The 17,972-nt window shown below is 45.5% G+C and overlaps 1 protein-coding gene across 2 annotated transcripts in view; it reads left to right on the forward strand.

Annotated features, from left to right (window-relative positions):
- The first annotated feature begins 810 nt into the window (after positions 1 to 810).
- The window catches only part of Erich6 (glutamate rich 6), a 28,356-nt gene continuing 11,194 nt past the window's right edge, over positions 811 to 17,972 (forward strand). The window contains exons 1-9 of one of the 2 annotated variants that reach the window (XM_040754394.1): positions 811 to 1,339; positions 2,027 to 2,084; positions 5,680 to 5,771; positions 7,313 to 7,375; positions 7,834 to 7,889; positions 7,980 to 8,096; positions 9,405 to 9,518; positions 16,227 to 16,384; positions 17,255 to 17,328. In XM_040754394.1, the coding sequence (XP_040610328.1) occupies positions 811 to 1,339; positions 2,027 to 2,084; positions 5,680 to 5,771; positions 7,313 to 7,375; positions 7,834 to 7,889; positions 7,980 to 8,096; positions 9,405 to 9,518; positions 16,227 to 16,384; positions 17,255 to 17,328 (1,261 nt within the window). The remainder of the gene's footprint in view (positions 1,340 to 2,026; positions 2,085 to 5,679; positions 5,772 to 7,312; positions 7,376 to 7,833; positions 7,890 to 7,979; positions 8,097 to 9,404; positions 9,519 to 16,226; positions 16,385 to 17,254; positions 17,329 to 17,972) is intronic. The other variant, XM_040754396.1, reaches the window with a different exon arrangement.

Raw genomic sequence — 17,972 nt, forward strand, 5'->3', positions numbered from 1 at the left:
TAAAAGCATCATTGTTTCCAGTTTTCATCTGCAAATAGGCTGGCTGAGATCCGTGTCACACCAGAAATCGTACACAGTGACTTCTAGGCCTGACCCTGGGCATCTAATGAATCAGGTAACCAGATGACCACTATATTATCCTGGATACTTTTCTGAGTATGTGCACATATTTTACAAAATAACTAAAGAGCAATGAATTGAAAGTGAAGCCCCAGAAGGCAAGAGGTGACCCATGGTGGCCGGAATCTCAGGTGTTTGGTGCTTTCAAGACAACAGGATGGAGCAAGCCCAAACTAGGGCTAGAATGACCCAAAATATCTCAGGCACAAAATACACAGGATATCAAAAAAACCAAAACAAACAAAAACACTAACTAATAGAAAGTAATAGCCTCTTAAGTCAAGCCGGCAAACTACAGACCAAAGGCTGATGTCTGATATTGTAAACAGAGTTTTACTGGAATTTCCAATAGGCATTTTTTTTCTAGTAAAAATCCGACTTCACAGCTCCCTCAATCCCTCAATGCCAAGTGGTGCCCATCTCCAGAAGACACTTCCTCTTAGAAAGCTGGAAGGGCTGGCTCGGAGGAAAGCCAGACTGCTTCTTTGCAGGCTGGGGGGGGGCTGCAGCTGAAACGACCTTGCGGGGAGGGGGGGGTTGGGGGAAGGGGAGTCCTGCCAAGGCTCCCCACCCCGCACCGCGCTAAAGGGGGTCCTGCGGCTTTAAATCCCCGCCAGGGTCGGAGGTTGCCCTGGGAGACCGACGCTCAACAGCAGCGAGCTTGCTCCAGGGACCGCCCGGCCGGCAGACATGCACCCGAGTCGCAGCGCGCCAGAGCCCAGGAAGGGCAGCCCGAAGGAGCAGGAGGAGGCCTCCTTCGGGGACGAGGAGGTGGAGGAGGAGGAAGAGGAGGAGGAGGACGACGACGACGACGAGGAGGAGGCGGCAAGCCAGCTGCTCCCGGAGTTGCTGGAAGATGAAGACCTCTGGAAGGTCATGGACGCTAGCTTTTCCGAAGACCTGGGGGGGTTTCGTCCCCGCCTGACTAGCGTGGCCACCCCCAGCCTGAGCACCACACTCCCGCCCAGCCAGCCTTCCAGCCCCACGTGGAGCGAGGAGGTCGAGGAGGAGGAGCAGGGGGAGCCGGAGAAGGAGGAGAAGGAGGAGAAGGAGGAGAAGGAGGAGAAGGAGGAGAAGGAGAAGGAGAAGGAGAAGGAGAAGGAGAAGGAGAAGGAGAAGGAGAAGGAGAAGGAGAAGGAGGAGGAGAAGGAGGAGGAGGAGGAGGAGCTGCAGCCCAGCGGGCGCACCTCTGCTTCCAGCAGCGCCTCGTCCCAAAGATGTAGCGTCGGGCTTCTCTTCCCGGGGTGCGGGGAGGGAGAGCTGCGTACCCCTCCCTCTGCTGCCCACTGTGCGCGGGCGCTCACACACGCACACACACGCACACACACACACACACACACACACACACACACGCCATCAAGTCTTGGCTGACCATGCAGGTGGCTCCTGGCGTAGGATACAGGGGAACTGCTTAGTAAAAGGTGGAAGCTGGGGTCCCTCCCCGCACCCCTACCCCGCGGGAGTGCCTTGCCAGGTGCTGACTGGCCTCCTTAACTGACTAATTCTGCAGTAACACGCAACTCTGTCCTGTGCGCTGAACTTCCGCGCAGACACCTCTAGATGACTTTCCTTATTTAAAAAGGAAAGCAGAGCATTTAGAACAGGCTGCTCAAACTCGCGCAGTTCGCGTTTTCACCGTGGGTGTGGCTTTGCTGTTGGGGAAAGGTTGATGTCCTTGTGCGTTCTAGGAGATTTTGTTTACCAGCATCCCTGGCCTTCTCTACCCCTGATAATGAACTTATAAATACACGCGGGATCATGAACACACAAAAATCATAACCACATCCCTGTGACAACCGGACTGTCTCCAACCCTCACCAAATGTTCCCTGGGAACAAAATTTCCTTTAAAGAACCAGTGGCGTAGAATGTGGAGTGGCTAAATAGTTTAATGTTTCATTCAACAGCTTATCCTAAAATATTTCAAACGTTTAAGAAAGACCTGTCTGAAGTGACTGTGGATAGGTAAGAAGAAGTTTTCGATTGTTGTATTTTTTAAACAGATAAATGTTTACCCCTTTAGACTTGTTATAAATGACACAAAGCGCGTACAACTTTCTTATTCAAAAAGTTTCGTTGATGTTGTTTTTTTTTCCAAGCGTGTTAGTACATGCTGCAATCCCAGCATTCCAGAGTCTGAGGCAACCCACTCTGGCTTACACAGCATAAAACAAAACAAACAAACAAAAAAAACTTAACAAACAAAAACTCCCACACTGGTAGGCATTCTGTAAGACATAAAGATGAAGTCCCTGTCTTCATCTAGTTACCCAACTGTGAGTATGATGTGTCTGCTTATCAACATGACACAAATTAATTAAGTACAGACCGTGCTAGGGCTGGAAGATGGCTCACCAGTTAAGGGAGTGTACTGAGTTGGGTTTTATCACCCACTTGGGGCGTTTCACAACTACCTGTAACTCCAGCTCCAGCAGGCTCCAGAACCTCTGGTCTCAACTGGCACCTGCACATAACACCACACACACACACACACACACACACACACACACACACACACACTTGAGACAGAATGCTTGTAGGGTTTGTCCATTTAACTCAAATTTCTAATGACATGTGTGGTTTAAAAAAATTAAAGTGTACAAACATACAAAAGTGAAAATCACCATCTCTTCCCTGCCCCACCAGACATAGTTAACATAATGCCAGCAGTCTTGGTTTTCTTTCTATTATGTGTGTGCCTCATAAATCTTTCTAAGAAGATGTTTTAAAATTTTAACACACACAGACTTCAAAGTGTTCTTTACTGAAGTTGGTGAGATTATGGGTGCTTTTTTATGCCCTAAAAATGCAGCCAACATCAGTTCAACTTCTATTTTCAATTGCCTGACTGCTATTCTCACTGAAAGGCGGTTTATGGTAGTCTGAGTGGGAACACACCCCCTACCCCCAAAGGCTCACATATTGGAATGCTTTGTCAGCAAGGAGTAGAACTGTTTGAGGAGGATCAAAAGGACCAGGAGGTGTGGCCTTGTTGGGGTAGATGTGGCCTTGTTGAAGGAAGAGTGTCAATGGAGATGGGCTTTGAGATTTCAAAAGTCCATGGCAGGCCCCATCTCTTGTCTCTGTCTCTGTCTCTCTCCTCTCTGTCTCTTCTCTGTGTGTGTCTCTCTCTATTCTCTCCTGTCCTCTCTGTCTCACTTCTCTGACTGTCTCTGTCTCTCTGTCTCTCTGTCTCTGTCTCTCTGTCTCTCTGTGTGTGTCTGTCTCTGTCTGTCTGTCTGTCTGTCTGTCTGTCTGTCTCTCTCTCTCTCTCTCTCTCTCTCTCTCTCTCTCTCCCTGAAGATCAAGATGTAAAGGTATCAGCTACAGCTCCCATACTAAACTATCTACTTCCCACCATGATGGCCATGGACTAACCCTCTAAAACTAAGAGCAAATTCCCGGTTAGAAGGTTTCTTTTATAAGAGTTGCCTTGGTTATGATGTCTCTTTACAGCAATTAAATAATAACTAAGACACAGATGAAAGTGACAAAGCAAGTTTTGGACCAAGAAAAAAAAATCCTTCCTTTTGTGAATGTCCTTTCATCTCTATGGGCCTCCATTTCCTTGCCAGTGAAAAGGAATTACTAAGACTTTGATTAGCTTTCGTGAAGGTAATCAAAATTGCCTTCTGCAACGTGAATTCTGTGGCCATCCATTTATGAAATTTTTAGGTGGATGATCAATGAGGATGGCCACAGAATTCACGTTGCAGAATTCACTTTGTGGTGAGCATACTGGGTAGGAATGAATACTGCTTTGATTACCTTCACAAATGATTAAGGAAGGCAAGGACACTTAAATGGAAAAAAAAGTATTCATTTTTGTTAGCTGTTGCACTGAGAGGGAAATGTCTAGGGATTTTCCTCTGGTGTTGCTTTACTGGTAGTCCCTGCAGCTTGTCTCTCAGGAAGGTTGGGTAAACAGGATTGCCTGGGAGACTTACCCAAGTGGCTTCCACAGAGGAATTCTTTGCCTATTCCAGTACATAGTCACTTCGGAACTGAAAAACAAAAGCACTTCACTGATGCAATGTGCCGGGAAACTGTCAAAAATGCTGGTGAAGACACAGTTGCCCTGTGGTAGAAAAGTAACAATGTACTAACTGAAACAAATGCTGCTTGATCATTTTAGAAGATAACAATCTCTTAATTAAATGCAGAGCAGCAAGGGAGATTGAAAAGCACTGTTTACTTGTCTCTCTAGAGATAACCTACTTCCCTATCATGTCAGGGATTGCTCAAATAACTGATCAAATTACTCAGAGAAGGAGTAGAGGTGCTTAATTACAGTGCATTTGTCTTAAAATCAGCACTTTGTAGAAGGCTTGCATAATTTCTTAGCATTCAGGAGGGGGAAAAAGGCAGCCCAATCTCTAAGCTCAAGGCCAGCCTGGTCTGTAGCTCAAGGCCAGCCTGGTCTGTAGCTCAAGGCCAGCCTGGTCTGTAGCTCAAGGCCAGCCTGGTCTGTAGCTCAAGTTGCATGACAGCCAGGCTATACAGAGAAACCCTGTCTTGAAAAACAAACTAAAACCTTTGTATAATTTGTGTGTGCACACATGTGTGTGCAGTATGTGTATGCATGTTTGTGCGCAGGTGCAGTCATGCCTGTGTGAGCATGTAGGGCCAGAGGTATGTTTATTGCTTTCCACTTGTTTTTTTCCTCACATAGACTCTCACTGAAGCTGGAGAACCACAGTGCCTAGCCTGGCCAGCAAGCACAGCCTTGTATTCATTTTAAACTAAATAAAGCAAGCGCTTAGTGAGAATTTAAATTTATGTAAATGTCTAAATGTGCTCATCGCTAGCACACACAATATGTATCCCACACACGCTCAGATACAATGCTGGTAAATCCCTATAGGAAAAAGATGACTTTAGAAACGTCTGGGATCTAGAAAGTGTCAGGTTTGAGCTGGTCCTGCTCAGGCTACACTCGCCTACAGCCATCTCTTGTCTCTTTCTTACTCTCACAGTTGCTGTGAAAGAAACTCTTCTGTGGCTGTCTATGGGTCTGCAACCCCCTCCCCCCCCGATCCCTCAGAGAGCGGTTAACATGCACTGTAACCGCTCAGGAGCCACAGGTCACATCCTGGAGGACGGGCAGTCACTGAAAGTCCCTGTCGTTCCCACTTTCTGCTGTTGTTGGGACTCGGAGACAGCAGCCAGTCTGCACTGTCACTAACTTGTAACTTGTCCGCATCAAGGACACGTCATGAGGCCTCCTCCCCTTTACCTCTTAACCTCCTAGGCCTAAATTCTTGTTAGAACTCCAACCGTGCCTGTCGATCTATGGTTTAAAGAACTCCTAATAAAACTCCTACCCAAAAGGTCAGTCCTCCTCACTGCCCCTCATGGACCTCATAGCTGAGGACTTTCAGGAAGGAAGACACGTCATGTTTAACTTTACTGAAAATATAGGAATGGAAGAAAGTATTCCAGGGAAAACATCAGAACTTTCAATGGCATATATTATTCGACTAAAAATACTACTATACAGAGTAGGTTTGCTAGCAACCATATAATTATACTCAAACTAACATTGTGATTTAAATTTCAGAAATATGTACACAAGCTTGGATCAGACAGTTCAGATATCAGTACAAACAGAAGAAAGTTGGCTTCAACAAATTTTTGCTCTGAGGGAGCTAAGTGAGTCGTTTGATTCCTGAGCCTTTGCTGGGGGATTGAATTGTGGATTGGGAAACTTAACCAGCGTGGAAGGGCGGATGCTGAACCCAGGCAGTGTAAATAGACACTGGAAAGATTGGTCAGTCTCACCAGGCCTTAGGCACTTTATCTCTTAGTAACTTAGTAGTGACACAGGAGTGCTGATCATCAAAATGAGATTAGATATTTAAGTCACTGGTATACAATATTTAATAAATGGCAATGCTTTTATTCATCAAGAAATAATCTACCATTAACACAAGTACGGTGGTGCTTATCTTTAATCCCAATACTCAGAAAGCATAAGCAAGCAGATCTTTGTGAGTTCAAGGACAGCCTGGTTTACATAGTGAGTTCTAGGCCAGCCAAAGATATGCAGTAAAACCCTGTCTTGAGAGAGAGAGAGAGAGAGAAAGTTCCATTATATTTCTGATATATATCCTTGTGTTTGTTATAGAAATGACATATGCACTCTTTTAAAAACTTCTCGAACCATCAGGAAATAATATCAAAGCTATGGTTTGGGATGTGGAGAGACCACGGAGGAGCACCCATCTAGAATGCAAAAGGTGGCGGGTCCAACCCCCAGCACTACAAAAAAATTAAACATTTAACTTACCCATATAAATCTTTAGAAGAAATCAGGTGGAGAGAAGGTTTGTCTCAGCTTATAGGTTTCACAGCTCATTGTTTCAGGGACTCAAGCAGAACACCTCAGAGGGGACAGCATGGAGGAGTGCTGCTTGCTGGTTTACACTTAGCCTTCTCCTCACAGCCTGGAGCCACCACAGTGACTGGCCCTTCCACCCCCGTTAACAATCAAGACATCCCTCCACAGACATGCTGTGGTGGTTCGAATGAGAACACCCCATAGGTCATATATTTAAACCCTTGGCCCCCAGTTGGAGGAGCTATTTGGAAAGGATTAGGGGGTGTGGCCTTGTTGGAGGGGGTGTGTCACTGGAGACCAGCTTGGTGGTTTCAAGAGCTCCTACCATTCCCAGTTGGGTGTCTCTGCTGCCTGCCTTCAGATAAGGGTGTAAACTCGCAGCTAATGTTCTATATACCTGCCCGTGCCTGTGCTCCCTGCCGTGATGGTCAAGGACTGTTTCTGAAACCGTGATAAATAAATCCTTTCTTCTGTAAGTTGCCTTGAGCATGGTGTCTTAGTCCAGCAATAAAAAAAAAGGTAATGCACGTGCCCACAGGTGAATCTGACCTAGGCAATCCCTCCTTTCTCAGGAGACTCTAAGCTGTGTCTAGCTGGTAGTTAAAGCTAACTAGTATGTCAACAAAGCGGCATGGATGTGTGAAGGAAAGTTGTGTGTTGTAATCGTTGTCTTCTGAAAGAGCTGACCCCATGCGTCTCTGTTCAGTCACTATTTAGGAAGGGGGAGGGGGATTACGGGCATTCGGAAATGAAACTGGCACTTATTTTTCTATGATATATTTTCTATTTAACTTGTTTCGCCTTTTTTCAAGATTAATGATGAATACATACATACTTTTTGTTTTGGTTTTAGAAAAACAACTATCCTTTGAAACAAAGGAGGCACTACCAGAAACTCCGGCTTCTAAGTTAAGAGGTAAATGGGTGTTTGTTTTCATCCCCTTTTGCTGGAAAAGACAAATTGTCAGTAAGGAAGGGACCAACCTGACTGGTCCTGTGCTGAGAACGTATACAGGTAGGCAGTGTAAATGAAGGGCTTGGGCTGTGTGTGTGTGTGCATGTGTGTGTGTGCGTGCATGTGTGTGTGCATGTGTGTGTGCGTGCATGTGTGTGTGTGTGTGCGTGCATGTGTGTGTGGTGTGTGCATGTGTGTGTGCGTGCATGTGTGTGTGGTGTGTGCATGTGTGTGTGCGTGCATGTGTGTGTGGTGTGTGCGTGCATGTGTGTGCGCGTACATGCGTGCACACACATACCTACTTGTGTTTCAGTGTGGATTATGAGGTCAGGACGGAGGAAAATCTCTAAGCTGGAGGGGAACAGAACACACGGCAACAAGGTTACAATTCCCCATCTAAATCTGTCCTTTCTCTTCAGGAAAGTGGGTGATCAACCCTGAAGAGCCCAAACTGAGTATTTTATGTGAGATGGAGGTGAGCACTGCTCATCATAATCACTAATGCATCGTTCTTGTTGCAAAGTCATTTATTCCATCTTTAATTCTCTCTCTTCTTAACATTTAGTTTAACGAAGAATTTGTAAAATTTTTTGAATCTCCTCTAAGAACGTTATCCAGCATCGGTCCACCGACCATTCTGTCATATAGAAAAGATCTTTTTTATCCGCACGTCAGCCAAAAGGTGACTTCAGTTCGTATGTTTTATTATTTCTGTAAAGGGCTATGTGGGGCCACACAGTATTTGTACAATAGATGTGAATATACCTTAAAAGAATCAAAGCAAAGGGTTCCTTTACTTGGAAAAGCACTTGGCTTGGTTTCCTAAGTCTTAATAGCTGAGTTCTGTAAAACAAAAGAACCCCTGCCCTGTGGTTCCAGAGGCTAGAAGTCTGAATCCAGGTACCAAAGGGCCATCGCTGTAGTGAGATTCTTCACTTTTCTCTGCTTTAAGAACCGGAGGGCAGTGTGAGGCCGTGATTGACTGGTAGTTCCTCCCTGCCAGTCTCTGTCTCAGCTTCGCTGGCTTCTTGTTAGGTCCCTAGGTCCAAAAGTCCTTCTCTACTGACAACACCAGTAATACTAGATTAAGGCCCGTTCCAACAACCTCATCTTAACTCATGACCTTCATAAAGCCCAAAGACAGCCACATTCCCAGGTACCAGAAGTTAGACGTTCAACACATCTTGTAGGAAGACACAATTCAGCTAACAGTGATCACAGAGTGAACCTTTGCCATATTTAATGACATAAAAGGTCCAGCTAATGCCTGTGTTTGCAAAACTAAAGGTTTCATTAGTAATTCCAACGAGCCAGGGCGCACCTTGCACACGGAAGTGTTGAAGGAATGGGGTAGAATGATCATTCCCCCAAACTAGCTAGTGTATGACTCCCGGGTCCGAATCCCAACGACAGCGCCTTCTGGGATACACTGGTGGAGTTTTGTGCCACCGGTATCACAGCGCATGAGCAGGACTGACTGATGCGACCCGTGTGAGTGTCCCGATGTGCAGCTCGCTGTCATTGTGTACAGCAGTGAACTGGGCGTCAGTAACAAAGGACACTTCATTAGACACCGTGCAACATTTTACCAACGGCTGTTTGCCGAGCTGTTTATCCAGGTTTGGAAACTTGGTGGTCACTCTATAGACTCTTCGGAGCCGAGTTTGTTTTTTTTTTTCACCTGAACAGAGCACTTTCCTTCCTCTGAGCCGCAAGGGGGCTTATACCCAGAGAAGTCTCTTGAGGTAGTGGGGTTACAGTCTCCCTCTGACTTGCAGAGATGGGCTTGACCGTAAGAGAGAGAGGCCTTGTGGCCTCTTCTCCAGGGAGATGCCCTGACCTGGACAAGGTTTGGATCCTCTGGCTCCGGAGGCAGACCGAACAGGTAGCATCAACATTAGATGTGTTAACATTAGCTCAGGAGCGGTAGCAGCTGGCCTGTCTACCCAGCCACGTCAAGGTCTTTCTCCTTCTCTACCCCTCTTCTTAGAAGGAGGAAGAAGAGCTAACCCTCAAGTGTGAATTTTGTGGGAGTGATCTGCAACCTTTCCTTTCTGAAGTGGACATTGGCTCTGACAGCGCTCACCCCGAACACAAAAAGGGCGTAAGTTAGTTTGAAATCAGGTTTGGCAGAGGAGCTTGTGTTGCTTTTTAACATTTGTGGCATCCCCCCCCCCCCTGCTTCTTCCCCTTAGGTAACTCTGAGCGGGTTGTGTGTTAGCCACCAAGACAATGTCAGCCACAACCATCACATTCACTAGGACAGCTCTGATTTAAAAGACTGGTAATAATGTGTTGACAAAGCTTCCAGGAAGCGGACATTATGGCTAGCCTGGTGTCGTGGGGTAGACATGCTGTCCCAGAACTCGGGAGGTGGGATACGAAGGTTGAAGGTTTGAGGCCGGTTTGGTCAACATAAGGCCATAGAGGGCGGGAGGAAGGGAGGGAGGGAGGGAGGGAGGGAGGGAGGGAGGGAGGGAGGGAGGGAGGGAGGGAGGGAGGGAGGGAGGGGAGGAACCGCTAACAAACTTTCAGTTCTGTGGTCATTCAAGAGGTGTCACAACAGAGATGAGTAATAGGTTTTTTGTGTCCCCCAGTAATAGTCCACCCACGCAGTAAGCCAGGTCAAACTGAGTTGAAAAAGTGTGATGACAGGTGTCTTTGAGCAAAGCAACTCCTAGGCAGGTTCTCTAGTCCCAGAGACTGAGGGCAGAGAAGATGCACCCCCCCAACCCCCACCCCGAACTAAAACCGGGAGATTCTATAGCCTGTAGGCAAGGGGTGATGTCGTGTCCACCACAAGCTGGGTTTGTGCCCAAGTGTGGTCAAAAGCTGGAAAGGCCTAGGCAGGGACTTGGGCTGCGGGCAGTGGCAGGGGAAGAATTTGCAACAGTGGAACCGGCTTTGGGGCGCCTTCTTTTTATTGGAGAATCTCTGAGAGGGCAGGGTTTGGGGAGGAGGGGGTGGATAATGGGGCTTTCTGGGTCATGCAGGGGCAAGCTGGAGGTTCCAGCTGAATATTCCAACACTTTTGATTATATGGGCACTGGTTCAAATCTGGCTACTTCCTGTTGGCGTGGGACAACGTGAGGAGGAGGGGCAGTTGGGAGTTGGTGGGCTCAGGCGCAGCAGGAGGTATGTGATGGGCGAAGAAGCATTTGGTTGACTGCCACCCTGGGGACCTCACAAATCCATTCCTGGAAGACGCGGAGAAGACAAGTTGCTAAGAGAAAAAGAATAGATTATTATAGCACTGGCCCTATGAGCCGGGGCACCCACGGGAAGGGTGGAGATTGCCGGGGAGAACGGGACAGAGCTGAGCCCGGGAGGCGTTGGCAGAGCCCTTCAGACAGTGTGTGGGATGACTCCACAACAGTTTTAAGCAAGCCAGCCCCGCTTTCTGATACAGTAGCAGCACTCTTTCCCCTGGAAACAAACAAGTGTCTATAAAACACCGAGAACAGACTTACTCCCTCGTGTCATAGCAAAGACCATGGCACTGGCTTGAAAGATATGAACTTCTTTGCTTTGTCTAGAGAGCCTGGCTTTAGCCCGATGAAACACACCAGAGGAAATTTAAAATCTTGAGCTCGTGACTGAATAGTAAGTAGCCAGGGACCTGTCCGTTTTTTGAGAACTTCGTTTATCAGTGCTGAAACCCTGAACCTCTGAAATCCCAGGGGAGCTTCAGCATAAGGAAAGGGATGGACGTTCAAAACATCTTTACATGCCTTACGCCATTTACTTACAACAGTACAGCTTGCGTTTGTACATATTAAATCGTTTTCTGTGCTCCTTTAGTGAGAAGTTACAGCTGAACCCTGTTATCCTTTACTATGAAACCCGTGAACAGGGCAAATGTGTCTGTGTTTTTTGACAAGAAACTAAACCAATGAACTACCAAGGGGGTATAGCCTTTGGGGGGAAGGGGGCTGCTAAATTGCTAAAACTATCACTAGCCTGTTCATCAAACACCGTCAAAACTGAGAATGGTAAATTTTGCCTGAGTCAGCAGAAGTGCAGACCAAGCAGCTCCCAAATCTATTCAAAATGACAGGGACTCAGTGGCTACCTAGACAGTTACCCCCAGGTTCCTCCACGGTCACTGGGGACAGAGGCCCCAGGCCTCACCACCAGTCTGCAGCTGCCAGGCCCAGAAGATCTGACAGACTTTGCTGTGCAGTAGGAACTTGGGGGCAGCAGCCTACCTGGCCAAGCAGGGCGATCAGCTCCCCAGTGTCCTGCTTGTCCACGGTCTGGACAGGGCCTTGACAGCAGCTGAGGTGAAAGGCAGCTTTTTCCACCCTGCGGCTGGGTTTGCCACTTTAAAGCAAGCTCAGGTGAGGACTCAAGCGCCCATGCATTTTCACCCTTCCAGGAGATAGGGGTGTGACCAGGAGCTGGCATGCCTATCACAAAAAGCTTCTTTGGTAAACATTTTGAATGCTGTGTTCTCCGATCTCTGAAGCATTCGAGGACCATGATCTGTGAAGCAGGTCTAAGCTAGGCAGACGTTGCTTGTTTCTAGTTACTTGTTTTAGGCTGAGCTTTGAGAACATAAATACAAGCTCAATCTGAACATATCAAAAAAGCTGATCCTTTATGAGGTGACAGAATTTAACTTGCAAGTCTTATAAGAACAGGATTTTATAACTTCATCCCTATTAGGTTTAGTCTGAAAAATAACAATTTCTGAACTGAAGCTCTTTTAATATCAAGATAAAACTTTTAACTCATAAGCACGGTCCACAAAGAGACTGGGAACTTTCCCAATCCTTTTTAGTACACCATTACAAAACACAACAGTTTTCTGTATGACTTGGTTTACCAAACTAGCTACAGCTTAACAATGTTAGTAAAAGCAAGGAAGTTAGACATACATTCCTAAACCGTCTCTGTTAGTCTGAATGGAGCTTAAGTAAGGAAAGACCCTTTGCCAGACTTCATAGGTCACTGTCCTGCTGCATCATAAGATAGGAATAGCTTTGACTCTGGTGTCTAGCTGTGGCCCAAAGCTTTAGCTTTTTACTTATCTATTTATTAAGGTCAGACATTAACAAAGGCATTATGGTAAAATGTCTTATAAATGTTAAAATGCTCCATAGCCTTATAAATTTAAGCATTTTAAAACCGTTACCTAAAAATCTCAGGTTTACTTAACCTTTCCGTAAAACTCTACAATTTTCTTTTAAGGAAGTTTAAGATCTTTCAACTGTGTGACCTGGTAATACTCAGCTAAGGTACATTTTATTTCAAGAATGAAGACACAGAACACTACCATAATTTGTAGAAGGCAAAACCAAGTTTCAACAGTGTAAACAATTCAGCATCTCTAAAATAAATATCAAGCGGATTACGTTGCACAATCTGAGTGCCGAAAGGGTACATCCCAGTATGTGGATGTATGGATTACGTTGCACAATCTGAGTGCCGAAAGGGTACATCCCAGTATGTGGATGTATGGATTACGTTGCACAATCTGAGTGCCGAAAGGGTACATCCCAGTATGTGGATGTATGGATTACGTTGCACAATCTGAGTGCCGAAAGGGTACATCCCAGTATGTGGATGTATGGATTACGTTGCACAATCTGAGTGCCGAAAGGGTACATCCCAGTATGTGGAATTTTGGTGGCCCAGCTTTATTTGAACCAGCATTGTTTAATATCCTATCTTTCATAAAACCTGCTTTCGGGACAGGATAGGAATTAGCATAGAAATATCAGTCCTAATCCAAAACGTCTTCAAAACCCTGTTGACTCCTTGGTAGGTGGTCACATTTAATCAAGATGGTGGTGAAATCACATGACATCCTTCTCCTCAAACCCTAGCCAAAACCCTTCTCAAACCCTGTAACTGCACTTAAGATGGTGGCAAATCACGTGCTGTTTCCCAGAACAGCTCCAAATTGGAGCTACAAGTTTTAAGTTAGCTTTTTGTTACAGATTTTTAACCATAAAAGTTGGGATACCCTTAGCTATTTTTTAATAAAGTAGAACAGCATAAAACAACTTCAATATTATGTATAACTAAATGACCTATGAATCTCTGTTATTCCATCAGATTCAGTGGCCAGAAAGCTGAGAGAGACAAATTCTGAGCCTAGGTAGCTAGTTGCAGTAGTAACAGTTGAACTTTCGCCAACACACATTGAATATAGTGAACTCACACATCCAAAACCAGTGAGAAACAAACCCGCAGTAACCACATACATGGATACATTTAACTGAGCCTGACACAATTTTGTGTGGCTCCAAATCCACAAGAAGCCTTATAGGCACACATACATATACACATACATACATACATACATACATACATACATACATACATACATGACAAAACTTTCTGCAGGAAACAGACTTTGTTCCAAATTATATAGATTTCAAGCCATGTGGAGGGAGAAAGAGGGAGGGCATCAAAGCAGAATATTGTCCGGGTGGTCAGGCCAGCTGCAAGGCAAGAGAAAACCAGGAAGGAGAAAAAAAAAAAAAAGGAGGTGCCCACGTGGGTCAGCCAGCCAAGCAGGAGCCGCGTGGAATACAGCAGCCTAGCGCTTACCCTGTAGCTCAGATTCATCTGAAGCGCACCCAGAAAGTCAGTGAGATGTACCAAAAAATAGATCATGAGCTGGCAGCACTGGTCAACAGAAAGCATGTGACTCTTCTCGGTGAGAGCGCCTCGATGCTCATGGGATAAGCAATGCTTCAGAAGTTGAACGAACTGGGCTAGGAGATTTTGCCCCATTCACCATATTCACCTCGCCTCTTGCCAGCCGACTACTTCTTTAAGTACGCTGACAACTTCCTGCAGGGAAAACACTTCCACAACCAACGTAATGCAGAGCATGCTTTCTAAGAGTTTGCTGAGCATGGGTCTTTATGCCACAGGGTTAAACCAACTTACTTCTCGTTGGGGAAAAAAATGTGTTGATTGAAATAATTCCTATTTTGATTACTAAAGATGTGTTTGAGTCCAGTTACATAATTTAAAAGTTGTGGTTCAAAACTTACAATCCCTTTTGCACTAACCCACATAGTTACAAGCAATTTTTCTTCCTGGATTTATACTCAAGAAAATGGGCAACATGTATCTATACAAAATTTGTAAACAAACACTCATGACACTTAATACACAGAAATGGAAACATGTTTCAGTGCAATCAGTTATTATTCAGCCAGACAAATAGAACTCTTGAAGCATACTACAAGACCAAGGAGGCCTGAAAACACTACGCTAAGTGAGGAGGCCAGTCACAAAGCAGCATGTGCTGCGTGGTTCCAGGGACATCAAGTGTGAAAAACAGGCAAATGTAGTTAAGGGCTGGGCTGGGCCGGGCTGGGCTGGGGCGTAGCTGGCAGTGCTTCCTAGTATGCCCAAAGCCCTGGGTTTTATGCCGGCTACCAAATAAGGGGGCATGTGCTAATCCAAAAGATGGGAGGAGAAAGACCACTGTCCCAAATCACCCTGGCCAAATTAATCCAAGCAAGCTTTTTTTATTTGTGTACATGAGCTGACTCCACCTTAGGTGGGCTTCAAGAAGTCCACCCTGGATTGTGAGGAGGACAAGGTTTTAATAGCTCAGGGGGTAAGGGTTCCCAAATGGGGGATCTGATGGCAAAATAGGTGGGGTTACAGGAGCAGAACATAAACATAACAACTGAGTCATAACGACCTCCTGAAACCAAGACATGACTGCAAAGGGGCCGTAACAACAGGAAGTCAGAAGATGGTAGTCATAACAACCCTTTTAAAGATGAATGATCAGAGATGCAAAGCAGCCAGCTACACTAGCTCTTACCTCTGTCTCAGACGGAAGGGGCTTTCCTGTCCTTAGACTGCCTCCTGAGACTGGACCCTCAGACTGCTTCGGACTAACTGCTGCTCAGATGCCCTGCCTCCTGTCTCCTCCAGCCTTGTATTCATCTCTCTGCCCCTCTCCGTCTCCACCTCCTTAGTGCTGGGATTAAAGGCATGTCCCTCAAAGTGCTGGGATCACCTTTATGTGAGCTGTTTCTCTTTTAGACTGGGTCAGTTTCGTGTAGCCCAGGGTGGCCTTGAACTAACAGACATCCATCTGCCTCGCTGGGATTAAAGGTGTGCACCACCACTGCCTGGCCTCTATGGCTAACTAGTGTGGCTAGTTTTGCACTCTGATCCTCAGGCAGGCTTTATTCATGATAGCATAAACAAAATATCATCACAGGGTTGCAAGATGGTTATTGGATTTCTGAAACAATGACATGATTGCCATTCCTGGTTCAGGCAGTACAGAATCATTTGTAGTTAAGGTTACTGGTGGGGCATAGCCCACTCCTTGAGAAACAGAGAATCATACATAGGAATGAAGCTAGTTTGTCTTTTTCTGAGATGGCTTTCAGGGGTAAGATGGAGGCAATCTGGTTCTTCACATAGTGGCGCATACAATATTCCCAGTGCTTGGGAGGTGGAGACAGGTCGACTACAAGCTCAAGGTCATCCTTGGCTACATAGAAAGTAGACTGGGATACACGAGTTGCTGTCTCAAAAACAAAAGAAACAGATTAGCGATTAGAGGTGTGAGGAGGGGAGATGACTTCATGGGAACAGTTTTTATCTGAAATGACTGGCAATGGTTGCTCTGAAAATACTAAACACCAGAAGAAGTAGCTCTTTTAAGCAGATGAATTGTGTCAAGGTGTGTAAACTTTATCTTGCCAAGGCTACTAAGAGAAAAGAGTTACGGCCTCTTGTTATCCATACCTCATTGGTTTGGGGGATTTTTTACCCCTCTGGTCTTCTTCGACAAAATCATAGCCTCTTTGTCTTTCAGGCCTGTTGTTGTATTCAGTTACAAAATCTTCTTGATTATATCAATGAGGAAAGGCTACACATCAGACGCACTAAAACGGACTTAATCAGCATCGATCCTCATGCAGCCCACGGCAGTGACGTCGATAGACTCAAGGCAAAGGAAAAAGCCATGCAGAGGTAATGCAGGGCCATGGTGCTGAGTCAAGACGGGACATTGCTAACCAAAGAGTATCTCATAAAGTGAACTTCCCAAAATATGTAATTATGAGCATGCGTTTCTTCTTCTTCTTCTTCTTCTTCTTCTTCTTCTTCTTCTTCTTCTTCTTCTTCTTCTTCTTCTTCTTCTTCTTCTTCTCCTTCTTCTCCTTCTTCTCCTCCTCCTCCTCCTCCTCCTCCTCCTCCTCCTTCTTCTTCTTCTTCTCCTTCTCCTTCTCCTTCTTCTTCTCTTCTCTTCTACCTCTTCCTCTTCTTTTTCTTCTCTTCTTCCTCTTCTTCTTCTCCTCCTCCTCCTCCTCCTCAACCTCATCCTCTTTCTTCTTCTTCTTCTTTGATTTTTCAAGAAAGGGTTTCTCAGTGTAGCTTTGTAGACCAGGCTAGCCTCAAACTCACAGAGATCTGCCTGATTCTGCCTCCTGATGGCTGGGGTTAAAGGTGTGTGCCACCACCACCCTGCAGGAGGATGTGTTTCTTATTTAAAAAAAAAAAAGAGCTAAAGCAAGCTCATTATAATCCCTGGTGAATTTCATGAGATTCAGAAGTTCCAGGAAGAACCTCAGCAGTAGAATGCTTCCCTTGTGTACCAAGGCCCTGAATCGAATCCCTAGCACCACATACACAGATCCTAAATAATAATAGTAATAGTATTAGTGATGATGATGATGATGATATTAGAGCCCACACACGTGCTCAATCCCATAAACTGGGTTCATAAGTGATAGCAGATTAAAAATAACAAAGGATGGTACTTGAGCAGTTGAAATTTGTAGCGCACTAGTACCACTTTCTAGCATAATACAGATTTATGCTTGTTGGTTTTGATTTTTGTAGGAAACAAGAGCGTCAAATGGCCAGACATTTTGCAATAGTACCAAATGAACAGAGCATCCCAGTGCCTGAGGAAGGTAAGGCTACTGTTGACTTGGATGCTGTAGGCATTAGACAGCTCAGATGTTGGGCCACGGCGTAAAACTGGCATATGTTAAAATAACCCCGAAAGTGTTCATCTGTAAGTATCACAAAGCATGTATCTGGCGAAACGGGTCGAGAAATCTGGGGCTTAGGTTCTCTGGCTTTAGAGCTCTTTGTCTCATCATTGTTGGTTGGAATTAGCTAGTCTCAGCCCCAGAGCACTGCTTGGGCAGAGGCTGAGCGATACCAAGTTTGTGTCTCTTGTGTTAGGAAGCACACGCTGCATTCTTTTTTCAAGCCTGGATGTGGGGCAAACTGTCAAAGACATCGGAATACTTTCTTCTTATACTCAGCAGGGTTGGTCAGTGTGGGTGCAGAACTGGAGAAGTTTAATTGAATTTAGCATAAGAAACCGTAGCTTTATACGTTCAATGGGCTCTTCACAGGCCATCTAATTTAGAAGAAACAGTGTAATTTTCTCAGTCAGCGTCAGGTCCCTTCTGTTATTGAAAAGGTACTGAAGGTAGTCAGTCCAGTTTGCATTTCTGTAACGAAATATCGAATATTATAGAGGGTTTCTTGAAATTCAGTGTTTCTTAACTGAATTTCACCTTTAATCCCAGAACTCCAGCCAGGT

The sequence above is a fragment of the Mesocricetus auratus genome, unplaced genomic scaffold (genome assembly GCF_017639785.1).
Source record: "Mesocricetus auratus isolate SY011 unplaced genomic scaffold, BCM_Maur_2.0 Super-Scaffold_100011, whole genome shotgun sequence".
Taxonomy (NCBI): domain Eukaryota; kingdom Metazoa; phylum Chordata; class Mammalia; order Rodentia; family Cricetidae; genus Mesocricetus; species Mesocricetus auratus.